Source organism: Schistocerca serialis, chromosome 1, assembly GCF_023864345.2.
Source record: "Schistocerca serialis cubense isolate TAMUIC-IGC-003099 chromosome 1, iqSchSeri2.2, whole genome shotgun sequence".
NCBI classification, from domain to species: Eukaryota; Metazoa; Arthropoda; class Insecta; order Orthoptera; family Acrididae; genus Schistocerca; species Schistocerca serialis.
Genome location: NC_064638.1, coordinates 396,973,297 through 396,996,847, shown reverse-complemented (window position 1 = coordinate 396,996,847; position 23,551 = coordinate 396,973,297). Strand labels below are relative to the sequence as shown.

Here is a 23,551-nt window from a genome sequence, read left to right as displayed (position 1 = left end):
ACATGCAGGCCATATGTAGGTTGCACAGTGTGCATGCTATGCTGTCTCTCAGGGGCATAACCAATACAAAAGGAAGCCTTGTGTAGTCAAGAAGTGTCACGGAACATTTTTTCTCTAACGAAAGTCGTTCCCCCTGACCTGTCCTATCGCTTCTATGCGTTATATTCAAAAACTTTGAAACACCATGTGTGTTGTTGTTGTGGTCTTCAGTTCAGAGACTGGTTTGAGGCAGCTCTCCATCCTACTGTATCCTGTGCAAGCCTTATCATCTCCAAATAACTACTGCAAACTACATCCTTCTGAATCTGCTTAGTGTATTCACCTCTTGGTCTCCGTCTACAATTTTTACCCTCCACACTTCCCTCCAGTACTAAATTGGTGATCCCTTGATGCCTCAAAGTATCCTACCAACCGATCCCTTCTGCTAGTCAAGTTGTGACACAAATTCCTCTTCTCCCCAATTCTGTTCAGTACCTCCTCATTAGTTATGTGATCTACCCATCTAATCTTCAGCATTCTTCTGTAGCACCACATTTCGAAAGCTTCTATTCTCTTCGTGTCCACACTGTTTATCGTCCATGTTTCACTTCCATAAATGGCTACACTCATACAAACACTCACAGGAAAGACTTCCTGACACTTAAATCTATATTCGATGTTAACAAACTTCTCTTCTTCAGAAAAACTCTCTACTTTGACCATCATCAGTTATTTTGCTCCCCAAATAGCAAAAGTCATCTACGTCTAATTTCCTAATGTAATTCCCTCAGAACCACCTTCATTTTGCTCTTGTTAATGTTCATATTATATCCTCCCTTCAAGACACTGTCCATTCCATTCAACTGCCCTTCCAGATTCTTTGCTGTCTCTGACAGAATTACAATGTCATCAGGAAAATTCAAAGTTTTTATTTCTTCTCCATGAATTTTAATTCCTACTTCAAATTTTTCTTTTGTTTCCTTCACTGCTTGCTCAATTTACAGATTGAATAACATTGGGGATGGGCTACAACCCTGTCACACTCCCTTCTCAGTCACTGCTTCCCTTTCATGCTCCTCTACTCTTTTAACTGCCATTTGGTTTCTGTACAAATTGTAAGCAGCCTTTGTAATTTTGTATTTTACACCTGCCAATTTCAGAATTTGAAAGAGCGTGTTCTAGTCAACATTTCAAAAGCCTTTTTTTTTTTCTAAATCTACAAATGCTAGAAATACAGGTTTGCCTTTCATTAATCTATCTTCTAAGATAACTCATATGGTCAGTATTGCCTTGTGTGTTTTAACATTTCTACGGAATCCAAACTGATCTTTTCTGAGACCAGCTTCTACCAATTTTTACATTCGTCTGTAAAGAATTCGTGTTGGTATTTTGCAGCCATGACTTATTAAACTGGTAATTCGGTAATTTTCTCATCTGTCGACACCAGCTTTCTTTGGGATTGGAATTATTATATTCTTGAAGTGTGAGGCTCTTTCACCTGTCTCACACATCTTGCTCACCAGATGATGGAGTTTAGTCATGGCTGGCTCTCCCAAAACTATCAGTAGTTCTAATGGAATGTTGTTTACTCCCGGGGCCTTTTTTTGACTCAGGTCTTTCAGTGCTGTGTCAAATTCTTCACGCAGTATCATATCTCCCATTTCATCTTCATCCGTGTCCTCTTCCATTTCCATAATATTGCCCTCAAGTACATCGCCCTTGCATAGACCCTCTATATATTCCTTCCACTTTTCTGCTTTCCCTTCCTGGTTTCCCATCTGTGCTCTTGATTTTCATACAGGCGGTTCTCTTTTCTCCAAAGGTCTCTTGAATTTTCCTGTAGGCAGTATCTATATTATTGCTAGTGAAATATGCCTTTACAGCCTCACATTTGTCCTCTAGCCATCCTTCCGTAGCCATTCTGCACTTCCTGTCGATCTTCTTTTTGAGTCATTTGCGTTTGTTTTTGCCTGCTTTAGTTATCGAATTTTTATATTTTCTCCTTTCATCAATTAAATTCAATAGCTCTTCTGCTACCCAAGGACTTCTGTTAGCCCTCTTCTTTTTGCCTACTTGATCCTCTGCTGCCTTCATTATTTCCGTCTCTCAAAGCTACTACTGTATTTCTTTTCCCTGTTCTTATCAACCATTCTTTAATGCTCTCTCTGAAACTTTCTACAACCCCTGGTTCTTTCAGTTTATCCAGGTCCCATCTCCTTAAATTCCTGCCCTTTTCCGGTTCCTTCAGTTTTAATTTACAGCGAATAACCAGTTATGGTCAGAGTCTGCATCTACCCCTGTAAATGTCTTACAATTTAAAATCTGGTTTCTAAATCTCTGTGTTACCATTACATAATCAATCTGAAACCTTCCAGTGTCTCCAGGCCTCTTCCATGTATACAACCTTCTTTCATGATTCTTAAACCAAGTGTTACCTATGATTAAATTATGCTCTGTTCAAAATTCTACCAGGCGGCTTCCTCTTACATTCCTTATCCCCAGTTCATATTCACTTACTACTTCTGCTTCTCTTCCTTTTCCTACAATCGAATTCTAGTCCCCCACGTCTATTAGATTTTTGTCACCCTTAACTACCTGAATAATTTCTTTTATCGCATCACACATGTCTTCAATCTCTTCATCATCCGCAGAGCTAGTTGGCATGTAAACTTGCACTACTGTGGTAGGTGTGGGGTTCATGTATATCTTGGCTATAATAATACGTTCTCTATGCTGTTCGTAGTAGCATTTCCACATTCCTATTTTTTATTCATTATTAAACCTACTCCTGCATTACCCTTACTTGATTTTGTATTTATAACCCTTTATTCATCTGCCAGTGAACTTCACTAATTCCCACTATATCTAAATTTAACCTATCCATTTCCCTGTTTAAATTTTCGATCCCACCTGCCCAATCAAGGATCCCTAGAACGCCATTTTACTCGTGATGACGCCATCATCATTTAATCATACAGTAAAGCTGCGTGCCCTCGGGGAAAAATTATGGCTGTAATTTCCCCCTTGTTTTCAGCCATTCACAGGACCAACACAGCAAAGCCGTTTTGGTTAATGTTACAAGGCCAGATCAGTCAGTCATCCAGACTGTTGCCCCTGCAACTACTGAAAATGCTGCTGCCCCTCTTCAGGAACCACACGTTTATATAATCACATAATGTAATTACAGTGTGCCATGGTGTTCAGTAATCAGATGTATTGTATATTCAAATAATTGAACCTCGGTTTGTTGCATTACAGTAGGAATGTTACAGTCAAGTCCCCAGACCTGTATTTTAAATAGAAGATGCAGAGCCAGGAGTATCTATAATGAAGCAGCTGTATGAATGAGCAAACTGTTGTTGTACTGTGAAGAAACCAATGAGTGAAACACATGTAACAGTAAAAAAAGACAAAAATTGTATTGCAGTGGAGCTTTTATAGCATTGTTTCTGCAACATTTGTATCATGTCAGTGACAAATGTGGTTCAAATACTTTCTTTATATATGTTCATAATTAATACTTTATTTACATGTGTTCATAGGACAATTACATTGCAGTTTGTGAACAACCTTGGCAAGTCTTCAGTGTGTCTAGTTGTTGAGGGTTTATGTTCCATTGTTAGAATTTTGAATTGGATCCCATGCTGTATTCGTATTCTCAAGAGAGTGGAGTATTGAAGAACTGCTGAAGCCTGTGTTAACAGTATCCAGTATCTTCTGTGCCCCTTGTAGTCTGCCGATTGTTTGTAAAGCAACTGTGATTAAAGCTGTGCTGCCATTTAGTGTTTACCTAAGAGATCTATCCAGTATCCTGACAGATGTGTAGTGAATTGTGTCCCATGCGTTGCAAGTATGTTGCCATGCTATGTTCATTATTGTCAACAGAAAAATTGAAATTGTATGCAGAAGTATCAGTTTTATGCTTAATTTTTGTCACTGTTGTGTCCATACTGTGATTGGCATTTTCATCATCATCATCATCATCATCATTGGTATTTTGTCATTTATGGTCATGGAAAATTAAATGTTTATTAAGTACTTCCTTACACACATTACCAACATGTTTGATTTCTTTTCTTATTAAATTCACACACAGCTTTATGAGGTAGCCAGAATTTACTTTCACTAGGCATATCCTAAAGTGTAGCAAGTAGAGACTTACAAAAAGAGTACCTGTACTCAAAGTTTTGCAACTATAGGTTCCTCCTTCAGGGAAGAGAATAGGAAATGATTCAGAGAGATAAAGACAGAGGTGCCGAATTGAAGGAAAAAGCATCAGAGAGATTAGGAGATAAAAGACAGTACATACTAAATAATGTGGCAATGTGGCAGCTGCACAAGATGATACACAAGAGGTTATGACTGAAAAGTAAAGGTGGATCTGGTAAAAGACGAGGAAGTGGTTAATGAAAAGAATGATAAAAAGAAGTCACCATAGGGATGAGGGCAGGAAAGTAATTAACAACTGATACAAAGATTCTGAGGAAGCTAAGGAAGGAAGGGGAAGGTGTAGAGGCTAGATTAGTTTCCATTTTGACCAAGAGAAAGGCAGAATGTGGAGTGTATCTTCAAAAGCAAGTTCCCATCTCTGGAATTTTGCGGAACGTCATCCCTAAGAAGAAAAATATTGCTTGTCAGTTGCTGGGCAGTGAAAAAACAGTCACTTTGCCATTCAGTTATATTTCATTAGTGCTGGTACAGATTCTGAGACATCAAATGTGCTACTAATGGCTTATAAGACAAGCTTTCATTATAAGTGAAATGAAATGTTAAGAAATTTGTTGTTGCTGCTCATCTAAGTTTTGTAGGGAGTACGACACTATTTTCATTGTGGCCCACGTCAAGGAAATTGAGCTTCATTTTCTGCTCACTTCAGTTCAATAATGCTGAGCAGAGCTTTCTTTTACCACTTTTTTCCTCAACCTTTGACAGCAATGAAGAAAAAGCGTGCATGCAGTATGTGGACTACCAAAATTGTGGCATCCTACAAGCGTTGTAATTGTGAAATGCATCATTACACATTTTGTTTACAAAACAAAAATAGATGAGCTGGAGATGCAACCAGATAACATAATACCCCACAAAGCGGACTGAATACTTTACAATTTATGCCCAGAAATGGGGAGGGAATGTAGTAATAGTGTAAACTTGAGTATTCTTAAAAATGGGGTGCTGTCATTTGCTACATGTCTGTGTTAGCTTTCAGTCAAAGTCTTCAACAGAAAAGGAAGCACACAACATTTCTGAAGAAGACTGTGACTGAAAACTAATGCACGAGTGTCTTTCACTTGTGCCTGTCAGCAATTTAACATGTCATCTTCATGGTAAGCAGCAATCTAGCTTTTCCTCACATTGCTTGTATTCCAACCTAGCATTTCCATTGTTTGTATTATATTTCCTACTTTCTCATCTGTCAAAGTATCACTCCTTTAGTCATGAATCACCACGAGAGTAAATCGTTTGTTTGTGGGCCACTCTAGTGCTGTGCATTTGTGTTTTAACAGTTGTGTTAGTGCAAATCCGTGTCTAAAAGGCAATAATACTCATTTTCATCATTTCATTTACAAATTATTTCCGGTTAAATTTTAGTAGTAGGCTGGATAGAGAGCATGCATGCTGAGTGTGGGTGCAGGAAGACCTGGCTGCAGTTTGTGAACAGCTGAAGGTGCTGTTGACTGTGGTTAACCGTCCAAAGGTGCTGCCTCAGGGTACAGCAGCAGTGGAGAAACTGGTGCATCACGTGGGACATCTAAGCGGTCGCTTGGTTTGCCCACAGGCTGTGCTACCAGGGACCTGTGAATGAAGGGCAATAAGCATATTTCATTTTCCTAGGTTTCCAGTATGCACCAACTGGCGGAGCTACACTCGCCACAGAGTAACTGGTAGGTTGTAATATGTTTGCGTCATGCGATGTGGAGGATGGATGCCAGGAATGGCCATTTGGCCTCACCCATTCACCTTATGAGTGGAAAATTGGCTGCTCTCAATTTGGTTTTACCGAAAGTACTCTTCAGCAGTGACCCCTTTTTTAGCTTGCATTTAATGTGAATCTTTCGTCAAGTACAAAGGCCTAAGTGACTAGAAAAAGTACAGGTGACTGCTATATATAATAAGGATCAAAGAATGGACTCATAATATTAAAGTTTAAGATCTTTACACGTTGGTTTAGTGCAGAATTGTTGAGGATATTCTAAATCTAAATGTAATACATTTTCTTGAGACAGAAAAGCATCAATGCGCAAATTGGCACTGATCTAGAAAGCATTGCTCGTGCAAAATTCAGCCTGTCCTTTTCTCACATGATGTCCTATAAACCACGGATGGAGGGCAAGAGGCAGATTCCATATCCTTAGAGTTCCGGGGGGCGGGGGGGGGGGGGGGGGGGGGGGGGGGGACTATGTTCACCGAAGTGTGAATGACAGGTTGTAAAGTGTAAGTGTGAGTGACAGGTTGTAAAGTGTTGCGTCATTTGGCTGTGGGCAATGGCTGTTTGGCCTCACCCATTCACCCTGTGACTTGGCCGATGGCTACTCCTTCAGCAGGGTTTGATAAGGTCCCTTGGGGATGGATTCACTAGTTGTGGAGTCCCTTTAGGGAAACAATGTCCAGGACCGGTAAGAAGTCCAATGTGTCTGTCAGAGATGCCAGCTAGAGAGAGAGGATCCAGGATGTGGGGATGGCCCTTCCTGCACCTATTTATGACACAGGGTGCAGGGTATCTTCAAGTTGTGGCTCATGTTGGCAGCAATGACACCTATTGTTTACATTCTGAGGCCATCCTCAGTTCGTGCAGGCACTTGGCAGAAGTGGCGATGCTGGGAGAATTGTAGGATTCTCCGTGATAGGTCAGGAATGCACTATGCGTAGGAAGAAGCTGCTTGGGTTGTACAGTACTTGTGGAGTGCATTACATGGGGATCTTTTAGCCTAAATGATAGTCTGTTTGCTTTGGGCTATTTTGGACAATACTTCATCAGTGTGCTTCAGTGACATTACAGTGTCCTGCCTTTGTAATAACCAAGTTTACACCTTATCTTTCGGACAGATACTGTGTACATACATTATTGTCTGTGTGATGCAGGTGTGTCCCTCTCCTTAGTCCTCAACATAAAAGAAACGGTACAGGTCATTCTTTCCATGGGTTCATCTGACGAAGGATTAGACGACCCTTCTCTGGGTTTGTCTATGTTGCCTCTCTCTCTCATCAGTGTAAGGAAATGATAGATTGCTACTTAACCATAAAGATGACACGTTAAGTTGCAGACAAGCAGAATTACAAGACACTCACACATTAGTTTTCAGGCACAGCCTTTGTCAGAAAAAGAAGGGGAGAGAGGAATGCTGTCTGGCAACGTGTGCTGGGACTAGACTGCCAACAGGTGCAGTGTTGGGTGGATGAGCAACGGGAAGTGGGGAGGGGGGAATGGAACAAAACAGGAGAAGAACAGACAAAGATGGGTGGCTGTGTTGGCAGGGGGCAGCACACACAGGAGTGGTAGATGAAAACAGAGAAGAGGTGATAGTATAGACGGGATGGAAACTGTTGGGTAGAGGGTATGGGGACAGTATGTTGCCATAAGTTGAGGCCGGAATGATTTTGGGAGCAGAGTATGTGTTGTTATGACAACTCCCATCTGCACAGTTGAGAAAAGCTGGTGTTGGGAGGGAGACTCCAGATGACTTCTTCTCTCTCATATCTACATAAAATTTGATACACCCCATCATAATAATTTGAAAATGTAAGCACAGCTTTTAGCTCTTATCTTTATTTCTTCCAGTGACAAAAGTTTTTCCATATCCTATGGACTTTACCCAGCCGTTACAAATATGAGTTCCCTAACTCCTCCTGTAATAAACTTTTTCAGTGCCATTACTTGTATACTGTGTGTCTCTCCTAAGAGGCATCAGGTGCATTTTCTCTGGTGTTTCTGCATAAATTTGCAATTTTGTTTTTGCATTGTATAGCTGGAGTCGACCTAAATAAATAGTGCTCATCCCGTCTTTCAAGCAATGCCCACTGATGACAGAAAGCACTGGTTTGTTTCCCATTACGAACAAAATAATTTTTAAAACAGAATTTTACATGCTCATTTGATAAAGTGCTCCCAGATTGGTCTAGAGTGATATTTGGTTCATCAATACTTATTAACAGGCACAGTAAAACTTATAGAGAAACCAATACTCCAGTAGCGAGATAGTGCCCTGACCTATGCTGACTGCAAGCTCCACACTTGCAGCACTACTAAGTCACTGCTGAATTGCTGTTACTGTTCCTGCTAATACATATCGATGAAACAAATATTGCACGATACTAATCTGGGACCGCTCTAAGGAGTGGGCATGTAAAATTCTGCTGTAAAAATAATTTTGTTTGTGATGGGAAACAAACTCTATCCATCGGCAAAGGGCTTCACATGATAGGTGTGTTGAGAACTATGAATTTGGGTTAAGTCTAGTTGTACAACGCAAAAATGAAATTGTAAATATCTTCGAACAACACCAGAGATAATGCGCCAATATCTTTTAAGAGAGACATCCTGCATGTCTTTATACTACTTAAATATTTGATACCGATCCTGTTCTCTCATATACTCATTTTCAATAGCTATTTGCTAAGAACCTATTTATTGTTACTAGATTATATTATTTTCCTTATTATTAGTATGGTTATAACCTGTGCACTTAAAAAACGGGCAAAAACATGATATGGATAATTCTGATGTCATGTATTGGTCATCTTTTTTGGTTTTCTGCACACTCATACTTGCTGCATATATTGCATCATAGATTCCCAAATCCTGTTGAGAATACTTGCAAGTTTGCCTTTAATCTTTCTTTAACCTCTCTAATAATTACAGGATACACTACCTTTTCTTCATAACTCTAAAATTCTCCCACTTAACATTAAAGGGCCTAATATATCATGAACTATTGCAGTTTTCTAATATTTATGCAAATCTTTTATGCTATAGTGCACTCTTGTTCAATTGATGTTGCTAACACATTCATCATACTACAAGATAAACTATCTTCATGGGTATTTTGTGACAAAAAATGTTGTTTGTGTATATTTCTGTGCTGTTGGAAGTACGTATGCACGTAGTGTAGTACTGTCGTGCTTACTGACTCTTGGTATCTGATTTCTCCTAGAAAAGATATATAAAACTATCCATTTTGTAGAATAGCGAAAAGGGCAGAAAATTCCACTATTCTCTATCATTGTCATTGACCATACCAAAATAATAGTATTATCTTCACAGTAATTGGCACTGTTCATGTTTTACTGAAGAAAATTGTTAAAGTACATGAAGAACAATAGAAACAGAAATATCCTTCAGAATCTTGTAGCCTATAATTTCTTTTTTGAACTGAATTGCTTCTTTGTGTAGCACCTGACAACACACATGTTTAAGAGATTCTGTGAATGTGATTGATCAATGGGATATGCAACAAATTACTTGGCAGTTAATTAGCTACCTCACAATCTAAATTTGATTTTATTAGAACTATTTTGTGGGCTGTCACCTTAGTTTGTTTTCAGGAATCTGTTAGACATTTAGAACATTGTAGCTTGCTTTCTGGGTGAATATAGGTTTCTTTCTTTTTTTGTTATTTGACTGCTAGAAAATAGGAACTAGCACCATAACTTCACAACTGTAAGTAGTATGACTGTTTCTGATTGCACCAAATCCTCCATGAAGTATGAAATTTAATCTTTTAACACCATTTGATTCAATTTGTTTGTTTAATGGTGGCAGCTTGCTTCCAGTTTCATATTACATGCAACGTTATTTTATCCTTGATTGTTGCACTTTGATATTGATTTCAGAGGATGACAGTTCCTCCACCAGTAACAGTGCCCAGTTCTGTTGCAATGGGTGGACAGACATCTCCAGTTGTGCCTCCTGGTATGGAATTAGCAACTGTACCTCCAGTGAGCATGCCATCAGCACCTCCAAGGATGGTGCAGGCACCAATTTCCATGCCCCCACCTCCAGGCATTGAGGTATGCGGAGAAATTTTAAATATTTTCTGTTCAAGAGCTCTTTCTTTCTGTCAAAAAGTGATTAATGCATGTTATTGTTCTAAGTGATGTATGTCTATATTCATGTTACACTGTTCAGTCAGCACAGTAATCTTTTTCATTTGGAAATAAAGTGATATTGGTGATGGAGTCTTTGAAATGATGACTGTTTCACAGCCAACACATAATAATCATAAATGGAGCCAGTCTTAAAATTCACCTTCAATTAATGTTGATTCTATGAAATTATGGTTGTTTCAGTAGTTTTCTTGTGTGACTTCTAGGCAACCAATGAGTTCTCCTACTATTGCAGATGAAATACGGTTAAATGTTTTTTACAGTCTTAACAGTAAATATTGCACATTAAACACCACCTTACACATTAGTAGATTCCTTGATATCTGTGTCAATTGTAATTACAGAACCATCCTTGGTGATAATGTTCTTACAATAAATGATATGATTTAATTTCAAGTAAAACCTGAAAAACATTAGTACTGTAGTTAAATTTTCGTAAAATGTTTTTATGAGTATTTTGTGACATACAGGGGGTCATACTGTTGGGACTCCAGGGTCATGATGAATGCAGTGTCATATTGCTCCATTCAGAGAAAACTGCAGCAGGTCATTTGCCGCAAACAACAGGACCTCCTGACAAAGCAAATGATTCTTCTGGAGGAAAATGCCTGCTCACACACACAAAGACAAATGCACAAGCTGCTACAAACATTTCATTGGGAATACTGCAGCCCTGATTTAGCCCCCCAGTGACTTTTCTCTGTTCAGGCCCCTAAAATCTCATTCAATCAGCTAATATTTTGAGCACGATAACGCTGTAACCAAAGAGGTAACATGTTGGCTAGACAACAATCAAAAGATTTCGTCAGTGCCAGCTGTCGAGGACCTGTAAAAGATAAGTATCTGGATGTACAGCTTGAATATGTAGGACAGTGAAATAAATTTTGAGAAGTTACGTTGATTATTATTGTCTCCATCTCATTTTGCCATTTATTTATTGTATAATTCAGTGTTTCGAGGCATAATTGGTGAATTATGAATCAGTAGCCATTAAATGCCATCTTTGTTATTGGTATCTCACTTCTTGCCCTTCAATAGCTTATTGTTCATGGTTTGTCTGCTAACTTCCTAGGATATTTTATTTCTTTTTAAATTTAACAGCCTATAGGTGTGGGACCACCAGGCATAGGGCCCCCTGGTGTTGGGCCCCCGGGTGTTGGCCCTCCAGGGGTTGCACCCCCAGGGGTTGCACCGCCGGGAGTTGCACCGCCGGGAGTTGGGCCCCTAGGTGTTGGTCCCCCAGGAGTTGGGCCTCCAGGAGTTGATCCTGAAGAGGATTCATCGGACAGAAAGTTGCCATCTCTTCTAACTCTGCACGTGGAACCGCCTTCTGAAGTAAAGGAAGTGAAATTGCCAATGGCTTTGGAACAGGCACTTGCATTTAAAACCGAGCGTGCAAAACAAGTAGGAGTGGAACCGGATGAAATGCGTAAGTACTATGTATTGTTCAATAGTTTCCTTTTTGATAAATAAAAGTACTACAATCATTCTGCATGTTCAAAAGAATGATTGTTTTTCTATTTACTCTATCATTTCAAGGAGAAACAGTTAGTCATGCACATTTTGTAAATAATTTGTACAAATGTAAGTTTTAGCTGTCATATCGAGATGGCTGTGAGAGCTTTATGTACAATACAGGTAACAGTTCAGCTTTGTTATCCTTGGAGTACAGCAAGAGTATTTCCTCAAAACAAATCTTAGCAATAGCAGAGTTATACTGTAACTTTTTTATTTTTATTATTTTTATTTATTTATTTGAAGTTCAGCTCTCATAAATGCAATAGGTTTTTAGTGCTTCGTAGTAATGTGAGAGAGATTCAGCAGAGCAGATTATGACAGCAGGCATTTGATTGTCCAGTAAGAAACAAAATTCTGACTTATGTTGCTTAAAGTGTGCATTCTTTTGAATCAAAGTTATAGTAGGTTCATACTCTCTGTGCAAAAGATAAGCAGTCATTAGGTATGCCACTGATTAACACCAGAATATAGTGTTGGTCTGTAGACATGCTAGATATGTGGACTATGTTTTAACCGTAGATTCTAAAGATGTAAGATGTACATTCTTCTCTTCCACTTTATTAAGTTGCATTTTCAACATGTGTTTATATTTGTAAGGGTTGGAACTATAATAGTAGAAACTATTTATTTGTGTGAGGCATTCAGTAAATAATGCAACACATTTTCTTGTTTGTGCCCAGTGACTCAAGCAATGTTGAAACAAATTGACTTACTTGACTTAATTCCTTTGGCCCCTATGGGGGCATAGGGCATCCAGGAGAACTCGCCATCCGTCTTTGTCTTTGGCCATTTGCCTCAATTCCGCCCAGGTCTTGCCAACTCTTTTTGCTGCCCTTCCACTGTCCTCTTCCATGTGCTCCTGGGTCTTCTCTTCCTTGTTTCCTGGAGACTCCATTCCGATGCTTTTTTCTCAATGGCTCCATCTGGTTTTCTCAAAGTGTGCCCCAACCACTCCCACTTTCTTTCTTGTATCTGGTCTTCTATAGGTATCTGGTTTGTTATTCGCCAGATTTCCTCGTTACATATTTTTTCTGACCACCATATATTCATGATGCTACGGAGACATCTATTTATGAAGCTTTGTAACTGGAATGTTATCTTTTATCCACTTTCCAGCTTTCACTGGTGTACAGGAGGACAGCCTTCACATTTATATTAAAAATACAGATTTTTGTTGTGTATCTGATACTTCTATTTTTCCATATTGAATACAATTGTATGAAGTCAGCATTTGCCTTTTTAATGCGGTTTTTCACGTCATCTCCAGCTCCACCATCTTCCATCACTATACTACCCAGATACAGGAATGAGTTGAGAGTCTTCACCCGCTGCTCCCCTGTTAACAGTTGCACCTCCATTTTCCTTGAATTTACTCTCATTTCCTTTGTTTTGCCTATATTTATCTTGAGGCCAACAGTCTCTGCTTCTTCTTTCAATGAGTTTAATTTAGCTTACATATCAGTCAGCCTTTGAGCTAATAAAACTGTATCATCTGCAAAATTAAAATCCTCCAGACATTCATGGATCCCCCATTGGATTCCTCGTCTCCTACTTGCTGTAACTCTTCCCATAACTGAGTCTAGAACAAGTTGAAAAAGTGTTGGTGATAAAATGCAGCTGTGCTGGACTCCATTTATTACTTTGATGGGCTCTGTCATATTTCCCTTGTGGAGTATGCAACATTTGTAGCCATCATATAGATATTTCATGATGTTTAAGATCTTCTGTGGTAACCATACTTCTGAAACACCTGCCAGAGCTCCTGTTTCACGGAATCGAAGGCCTTTTGAAAATCAATGAATGCCAGGCACATGGTTGCTTGGAATTCTTTGCTTTGCTCTAAAATGATCCTAAGAGTGTTAATAAGATCAACACAATTGCATTGTGCCCTAAAACCAGCCTCTTCTGTACGCAGTTGATTTTCAAGAGACTTTGTAATTCTTTCTGTGTAAAATAGTGTTGGTGAAGCACTGACAACAATGTAATACTAAGTCAGTTGTTACAGTCTGACAGATTTCTCTTATTTGGGAGCTTTACCACCAAACCATTTTCCCACTCCTTTGGAGATTTCTCTTCAAGCCAAATATGCTCAGCAAGGGATGGAACATTTTAACAGTACCTTCAATATCGGCTTTTAAGAGCTCCGGTGCTATGTTGTCTAGGTCTGGAGCCTTTGCATTCTTTAGGATTTTCAAAACAATCCTAATTTTGTTCATTGTGGGGCACTGCAGATTTATATCTTGATCTTCTTCAATGTTAGCAGAGTAATTTACTGGCGGTTTCTGATTGTAACAATTTATTAACACTTCGCCGTCCTCACGTTTCGTAGAAATTGATTCGCTTGGCACCAGCAACGCTAATTTGGATTACTTGGCTTTTCGCCGGCCATTCTTGACATTATCGGGGGATTACAAATTGCTAAGTTTTACTAATCTCATCATTAGTTGTCATAAGTTCTCAACCCTGTTCCCCTACTTTCATGAAATTTCAGAAATATACATACGTAAATAAATACAAAATTAGTTTGTTTCAAATATTTGTTTACTTAAACTTTTTGAAAAGATAATCAATTACAAATTGCACTTTGAAAACCCGGTGGGCATTATCTGGTTTTTTGTTGTTGTCGGGAAAGTTTAAATATGATAATATTTATCTGAATCGGTTGCGGGACATGGTTTTGTGAAATATTGGTGTGCTTGTCAACAGATTCATTGATCAATAATCATGATCCTTGCTTTCTTTGCAGGTGCCATAAGAATAGCGAACCATTTCCTAAGTTTGGGCCCCGTAACGTCGATAAATTTGGCATTTTTTCTTATCCAGTTTCCTTCTATTGCAGCTTTGACTGTAGTACTCCTCGGTTTCTTTGCTAATATATTCAAATAGATCGTTCCCAATATATATAATTCTACGATATCCTCTATGCTCTGTGTATCTTTGGGAAATATCTTTGGACCCGGAGGTCCTTCAAATTTATTATTGGTTCTCAGTAAATCAAAGTCTGACCGCTGTGCACTGATACCATGCACGTGACACCACTGTGGTGTCGCCAGCCGTTGACCGCTATTTTGTGCACAACACCATTGTGATGTCGCTGGACGGCAGAGTGTTAATACATTAAGCAAACTACATAAATTGCACCACATAAAGCTCGAAACATGGAATAAAATAAATCATAGCATCTGTAGTTGCCCATAACAACACAAAAGATATTCACACACCAGGGAAGCACAGATTGTAAAATCCCCCCCCAGAATTATGCCTGCAAGAAAGATACACACACACACACACACACACACACACACACACAACAGAAAACTACTTTCTCAGTCCAAAATCTTGCAAGTAGCAGATGATTGCGTGCCTTCGTCAGAGATTTTGTCATCGTATCTGCCAGCATTTGGTCTGAAGGTATGTGCTCCACAGTAATTTGTGCTGACTGTTTTTTCCCCTATGAAGTGGTGTCTTGTATCTATATGTTTAGTTCAACTCTTATAGCCGCTAGTCTTAGACAGGTCAATTGCTGCCTTGTTGTCACATAATAGTTTGGCACGGTCTTTTTTGGGGTTTGGTGATATTTCATTGCGTAGCCTTTGAAGCCATAGTCTCCTGACATGCTGAGGTCAGAGCCATATATTCTGCCTCAGTTGTAGATAAGGCCACTGTTGGCTGTTTCTTACACTGACAAGATATCACTGCTCCTTGAGATTTAAAGAGATATCAGTTGTTGACTTCCTGTCTTCAGAATCTCTGGCCCAATCTGCATCACAGTAACCTACTATGTGACAGTCCTCTGATTTGGAAAACAAAAGTTTCATATCCTTAGTACCTTTTAGATATCTGGAGATTCGACCGCTTGCCAGTGCGGCGTGCGTGGATTATTACAAAAATGGCTAACAATTCCTATCGGAATGGATAGGTCCGGCCTTGTTCCTAATTGAACATACATTAAACTACCTATTGCTTCACGATACGGTATGTTCTTTATAGCTTCTTGCTCTTGTTCTGTTTTTGGACACATATCTTGAGTGAACATCTGATTATTGTCCAGTGGTGTACATATTGGATTGCACTCTTTCATATTAAATCTGTTAAGAATTTGTTCTACATAGTGTGTCTGATCCATCCACAAATAACCTTCCTTGGGGTTCCTAGTAATTCGGATGCCTAAACAGTTAGTAATTCGGTTGCCTAAACAGTTTGTAACTTCACCAAGATCTTTCAGCATAAATTTTTCTATTTTAAAAGCATCTCTGTCTTGTGAATTGTTACTAAAAATGAGCATATCGTCCACATAAAACGCAACTATTAAAATGTCTGAACCTTGATTTTTATAATAGACACAAGGGTTAGCTGTTGACCTTTTGAAGTTTAGATTCATAATTGTACCATCTAATTTCAAGTTGCAGCAGTGACCACCTTGCTTCAATTCATATACTGCCTTTTTCGTCTTTTTATACCATTATCTTTCACTGTATTTGCAACTGGATCTACTTCTGGAACTTTCGCGTAAATCTCTTCATGTAAGTCAACTTGTAAGAAAGCTGTGACAACGTCTAAGTAATCAATGTCAAGATCATATTTAGCAGCCATAGCAAATAATTACCTTTATGAGTTATATCTTATGACTGGTGCATATGTTTCATCATAGTCCAGGCCTTGCTTCTTAGCACAACCTTTTATCACCAGCCGTGCTTTATAGCGTACAAAGAGACCTTTCATATCTTTCTTTATTTTAAATACCCATTTTTCTTTTAATGGCTTTTTATCTGAAGGTCAATCAGCAGACTCCCACATGCGGTTCTCTTTGTGAGATTGTAACTCGTCTTGTATTGCCTTCCGTCAGTTTCCGTCATTGTCTGACAACATCGCTTGGAGTCAGTTGACTGTTTAGACTGATAAGTTAGAAAGTCATGCAGTTTCTTTGGCTTTGGGATTCTCGATGACCTTCATATTTGCTGCAGTTGCTCATTATCATTAATTGGATCGTCTGGACTTGTTTCGTCATTGCTCCTAGTATTCATTGAACTACTACTTGATGTTACACTCTCAGGTTCAGTTTCAGTTTCTTATAATTCAGTTGTAGTTACTTCATCTTTCTTCATCTCTTTCAGTGGGAGAAACGGTCGACTTGGTTCATTTGACTCAGTTCCCTCTTTACACTGTTTCGAAGTATCTTCATCAAAAATCACATCTCTTGTTTTTATGATTCTCTGACACTTAGGTTCAGAAAGTATGTATGCTTTTCAATCTTCACAGTATCCTACCAAAATACACTCAGCACTTTTTTGTCCCATTTTTGTCTGTTGGCTCTTGGAATGTGAGCATATGACTTACTTCCAAATATTCTAAGATGCTTAAGATTCGGCTTCTTGTTTGTCCAAGCTTCCTCTGGGGTCTTGTTCTTTAGTGAATTAGTTGGGGACCTGTTAATTAAATAAACTGTAGTGGAGACTGCTTCTGTGCAGAATTTATTTGGCAAATTTGCTACAGAGAGCAGACATCTTGCTTTTTCTACTATTGCAAGGCTGTAACCCTCACCACTCCATTTAGTTCTGGTGTATATGGCACTGTAGTCTGATGTCAGATTCCTTCCTTTCTGAAAAATGTTATCAGATTATCATTCACATATTCTGTGCCATTATCGGTGCGTAGAGTGCAGATCATTTTTCCAGTTTGCATTTCTAGTAGATTTTTGAAGTCTAATATCAGTTGTGCAACTTGATGTTTATTTCTGAGGAAATACAAAAAAAAAAAAAAAAAAAATTATTCAAATGGCTCTGAGCACTATGGGACTCAACTGCTGTGGTCATAAGTTCCCTAGAACTTAGAACTACTTAAACCTAACTAACCTAAGGACAGCACACAACACCCAGCCATCACGAGGCAGAGAAAATCCCTGACCCCGCCGGGAATCGAACCCGGGAACCCGGGCGTGGGAAGCGAGAACGCTACCGCACGACCACGAGATGCGGGCGAGGAAATACACAAATACTTTTCTGGACTAATTGTCAATTAGAGTAAGGAAGTATTTGGCTCCTCCAACTGATCTAGTTTGCATTGGCCCACACAAATCTGAGTGAACTAGCTCGAGAATTCCTGTGGCTCTTGAGCTAGATCGTGGAAAAGGAAGTATTGTTTGTTTTCCCTCTAAGCAAATTGCACAGGGAGTATTTATTGTTCCCTTATATGAAATTCCACTAGCCAGGCCATTACAAAGTGCATCCATAGCTTAGAATGCATATGGCCTGGTCTTTTATGCCACAAGTCTGCGCTATTTGCCTGCAGTATAGATTTTGCTTCAAAATTTTGATCATATGCTTCGTCTAGTCGGTACATTCCGTTTGCTAATGATGCACTAGTAACCATATTTTTGCATGCATACTAAATAAGACAACCTTGTTTGTCAAATAAAGTCGAATGACCTTTTTCTGCTATTTTACTAACAGACAGTAGATTTGTGCTTAGCTGAGGCACATATCCTCTACTTTGATTCTAGCTCTCATGTTACCAGTGAGAACATCTACAAATAAAGATCATACACCTTTTACGGGTAAGTTTTCATTATTTGCTATTAAAACTTGTGAGTCTGTCAATGCTTCAACACTACTTTCATTACAAGGATATTTAAACGTGCGCTGATGCACGCGAGTCTATGTACCATTCTGCCCGTGTATCTTTACCTGCAGCTGCTGTTGTGAGAAATGTCTGGTAGCTTGCTGTCTTGGCCGAAGTTTTTTCGTTGCTTTTCTTCTTGCTGCGACAGTTTTTAGGCAGATGCCTGTACTTGTAGCAGTTGTAGCACCTGGGACCCTTTTTTAATATTACATCACTCTTTTTCTTGTTGACTCGCAGAGCAGCATCGCTAATCGATTGTTTATTACAAGCTTCATCGTTTATTTCTTGCAGTAATTTATTTTTATGGAGGCTCCTGTGATCAGCATGTTTAAATTTTCTAAGCTCATAACCATAGGCTTATATTCGTCTGGTAATCCTGCAAGCAGAATACACCGAATCCATTCTTCTTTCACTTCAAAATTCAAGCCATTTAGTTTTTGTGACGTGGAAATTATCTTTGACACATATTCTTTTGCTGATGAACAATTCTCCAGCCTGGTTGACAGTAACGTTTTTAATAACCCTATCCTTCTGAAGAGACCAGAATTGCTTTAGCTTGTCCCACGCTTCTTTTGCTGTAGATGTATCTTCCAAATGAACATATATCGACGGATGGACGAAGAGTATAATTTTGGCTCTTGCTGTACAAACTTTAGTTGCATCCTGTACTTCGCCACTGACGCATCCTCACAATTGTTCAGTTCTAAATATGTTCGCATAGCGAACTGCCAGGTACTGTAGTTTTCTCTTCCCATCAGTTTTTCGATCATAGGTAATGAATTGTTATTTATTGGCATCGTGATTTTAGCGATAACATTGTTCCAAATTACTGCGCGCTGCTGCTAATTTTCCTGAGCCTGTGATCTCATAATTTTTTTTTTTTTTTTAGAATATTACGCTGATTTGTAATTCTGGGCCCATAACCTGTTAGCAGAGTAATTTATGGGCAGTTTCTGATTGGAACAATTTATTAATAGATTAAGCAAACTACATGAATTACTACATAAAGCTCAATACACGGAATAAAATACCATCATAGCGTGCATAGTTGCCCATAGCAACGTGAAAGATATTCACACACCAGGGAAGCATAGATTCTAAAATCCCACATTCAACTTCCTCTGGAACATCTCTTACCTGTTCCTGTTGGTCGTCTTCAGAATTTAACAGTTCCTTGAAGTACTTCTCCCATCTCTGTAGCTGTGCCTGTTGAGTTGTAAGCATCACCCCATCATTGTTCTTATCTGGTCCTTCACGTCTTCATTGATTACCGTTTGGTTATATTGTAGAGCTCTTTCATATTTCCTTGTCTTGCTGCCTCTTCTGCTAACTTTGCTTGCTCTTCTATCCATTTTCTTTTATCTCGACATAGCCATATTTTCACTTTTTTGTTAACTTCCATGTATTCTTTATGTGCTTCACTCTTCTGTACTCTTTGTCCTCCAAAGATTTAACTGAAGTTTTAGTTCCTTCATGTGGCTGATTTCATTCGGAGAGACATTCCTTCCTTTGATGTGCCTTACATCCTAAGATTTTTTTCAACCTGTTTCAGTTCCCTCTTCCCTAAAGTTTTTTGCAGAGTGGACCTGGAATTTGTTTTGTAGTTCAAGGGCAAATGTATCTTTGATCTGTTAGTCTTTTAACCTTACCACATATATTTTCTTGCTCCTGTGATTGAGCTTGGTTCTATTTTCCACTGTCTTGAGTCCTAATTCCTCTAAAACTAGGTGGTGGTCATGTCCAACATCTGCTCCTCTTCTACTTCTGACATCTAACACTGTGTGTCGAAACTTGCGGCTTATGGCTAAGTGGTCTATTTGATTTTCAGTAATGTGGTTTGGAGAAACCCACGCTATCTTATTGCAGTTATGATGTGGAAACAATGTGCCTCCAATGATTAGGTCATGTTCAGCACAACAGTTCACCACTTACATTTCTGATCCCCATGCCATGCTTGCCCATGTTATGTTCAAGCCCTTCATTTTCCGGACCAACTTTTGCGTGCAAGTCAGTCGATTAAGCTCTGTATAAAATGCATCTTTTAATTCTCCTTTAGCTATTTCTGTAGGTGCATAGCATTGAATTACAGTGACATATCACATTTTTCTTTTAAAGCGTGTGGTTTTTATCCATTCTGAGACTGGTTTGCACTCTGGTAAGCTCTTCTTGCTGCTTTTAGAGAGTAAGAGCCCTACCTCATTTCTGTGCATCGCGTCCTCACCTGTCTGACCCGCATACAGCAGCACTCCACCATTTTGGGTTTGGAATCCCTCAGATTCTGACCACCTTATTTCGCTTAGTCTGAATATATCTGGTCGGTAGCTCTCCATCTGTTTTTCAACTGTCTTAGCCTTCCTGCCTCTCTCAACATCCTTACATTCCAAAAACCAATACGGGTTTTCCTTTTCAAGCGAAATGTCATATCCTTAAGATCCATCCGGCTGTTGCTCCTTTTAGTTTCTGTGATATGCGTTTTTTGGTAGTGCGGGTTATCAGCCCACAACCCCGAGTGTCCTGGTGGGGCTGCCATCTCATGGCATGGACGTCTGCCATGGTTTTACTTCAGGGCCTTATGCCTTAAATAGTTTGCCTTCACTGCGACTACAGAACGCTATCCGTCCCTTCGCAGCAAGGCCTATGTGCCTCACCACTGTCCTGGTTTCCAAGGATCTTCTGCTGTCCACATTAGGGGTCTGTGCGTGCTGCCATATAATCACAGAGAGGAAAAGGAAAGGAAGGGAGAGTAGGGGATGGGATAGGACAGGACAGCACAGGACACTAGATGGGATGTTGTGAGACACACTTCGTCTGGATTCTCTAAAGAGACCTGTCCGGCTTGGGAGGCCCTGCCAGCAGTTAGACTACCACCAGTATAGCCCTCCACTTCATGGGATCAACAAACCCCTCGCCCACGCGGACAGTGTTTCCTTAAGGCAGTGTCTCCTGAGGAGGGTTGAAACAAATTGAAGAAATGATTTCAGTGTTCTTCATCAGAAAAATGCAGACTAACTACTCCTTCTCCATGACAATGCAAGGCCTCACACAAGTCTGCACACCTGAGTGGAGCTCACGAAACTTAGTTTGAGTGTTCTTACTCATCCACCCTTTAGCCCTAATCTCACTCCTTCTAACTTCCGTCTGTTTGGTCCAGTGAGGGGTGCACTTCACTGAACAGTATGTGGATGATGGGGAAGTTATTGATTCAGCGAAATGTTGGCTCAGGCATCGACCAATAGAGTGGTACCACGTGGGCATAAAGGCCCTCCCAGTCAGGGGGTGTAGGGCTGTTACATTGAATGGAGATTATGTTGAAAAGTAGGGTTTTGTAGCCAAAAGAGTTGGGAATAATATTGTGTATTGGAATCCTGAATAAAACCAACCCACTTTCAGAAAAAAGTATTGCATTACTTATTGAACACCTCTTGTACAACTTATACAAAATAGATGCGTGTTTCAAAGTTTCACTGTCCTACAAAGTAGTCACCAGCATTGTGTATCTATCTTTGCTAGCAGATTGGGAATCATAAGTTACCCTTAGCAGTGCCAGTTCTCTTGGTAGCTCAAGGAGAGTGGTCTGTTGTGCAGTGAATCTCCCTAAAAGTTCTGAAGCAAACTTGATGGAGTGCTTCCTTCAGACTTAGGAGTCAAGGTCCAGAGTGTGTGGTGGATGATACAGCACATCCCAGTTCCATCAAAGAAATCGATCACAATTTGCAACTTCAAGCCCCAGCATGCCCTGCAAAATGACAGGTGGGTCCTGCAAAAAATGATGTCGCTTATTTCTCTAGGCTGGTCACAGGCTGCTTTCTAAAAATGGACAGCTTAGAAAAAGAAGTGGTGACACTTCATGTAGGATCCTCCCATCATTTTGCAGGACAGCGCTTGGGTACATATACAGACCAAGTGTGATTGACTTGTTCAGTTGAGGGAGTTGGAAAATGCTGTTCCACCTGCCACAGTTCCGGATATAAGCTCTTATGACTTGAACTTGATTCCTGAGATGAAGGAAGCACTTCAAGGCATTCACTTTAGAACTGTTAGAGAAATTCATTGGTCAATAGACTACTCCACTCAAACTATCAACAGAACTGGTGCTACTAAGTGTATCCTACATCTTCCCAATCACTGGCAACGGGATACACACAGTGCTGGTGACCACTTCTTAGAAGAGTGCAATTTTGAAATGTGTCTGTTGTGTATAAGTTGTAAATAAATAATTACCACTATTAATGTTCTGACCCTCGTATATGTATGTCTACAATTAATATAATAGAAGGAAACATTCCACGTGGGAAAAATTATATATAAAAACAAAGATGAGGTGACTTACCGAACGAAAGCGCTGGCAGGTCGATAGACATACAAACAAACACAAACATACACACAAAATTCAAGCTTTCGCAACAAACTGTTGCCTCATCAGGAAAGAGGGAAGGAGAGGGAAAGACGAAAGGATTTGGGTTTTGGAACCCAAATCTTTTCGTCTTTCCCTCTTTCCTTACGAAGCAACCGTTGGTTTCGAAAGCTAGTATTTTGTGTGTATGTTTGTGTGTCTATCGACCTGCCAGCGCTTTCGTTCGGTAAGTCACCTCATCTTTGTTTTTATATATGTCTACAATTAAGTCTATATCTATACTCCACAAGCCACCTTTGTGTACCACTGTCACTTGCCCCCTTTCCTTTCTCAGTCATGAATATTTCATGGGAAGAACAATTGCTGTTAAGCCTCTGGGTGGACTTGAATGACCAATTTTATCTTCGTGGTCTTTTCATGAGTTATACGTAGTAGGAGGCAATATATGAGGGTCATTCAATAATTAGAGAGACAAATTGATCTGGGGAAAAAACTGTTAGTAAGATAAGTTTGGTACTTTTATGCCTTTAAGTTGGTATCACTGGGATAAACACTGAACAGCTGATGTATCAACAATGTTTTGTTTATAACCTCAAAAATACATTTCAAGATGGCGAGTCCACTTGAAATGTCCACATTAGTTGAACAACTTTCTGTTATTCGTTTTTTAATTGCTGAAAGTGAGAAACCAGTGAATATATACTTTAGAATGCCTAAAGTTTATGGTGAAGGTTGTATGAATCATGCAAATTTTTACAGGTGGGTAGAGCAGTTCTAAAATGGCTGCAACTCGGTGACTGATGAACACTGTTCTGTCCAACCAGTTGCAGTTTCAACTCCCTCACTTTGAAAGTCGAATGGATGACATTACTTGTGGTGACCGCTGTGTGACTGTGGAAATGATACTTGATGAGGTTCAAATTAGAACTACTACTGTTCATAACATTATCTGTAACAAGCTGAAGTACCGCAAAACCTGAG

General features: G+C 39.5%; 1 protein-coding gene across 1 annotated transcript in view; it reads left to right on the top strand.

The window, feature by feature from the left end:
- Positions 1-23,551, top strand: part of LOC126471595 (splicing factor 3B subunit 2) — a 98,256-nt gene that overhangs the window by 7,886 nt on the left and 66,819 nt on the right. Inside the window, exons 3-4 of the mRNA XM_050099834.1 lie at positions 9,808-9,984; positions 11,182-11,509. Of these exons, the coding sequence (XP_049955791.1) occupies positions 9,808-9,984; positions 11,182-11,509 (505 nt within the window). The remainder of the gene's footprint in view (positions 1-9,807; positions 9,985-11,181; positions 11,510-23,551) is intronic.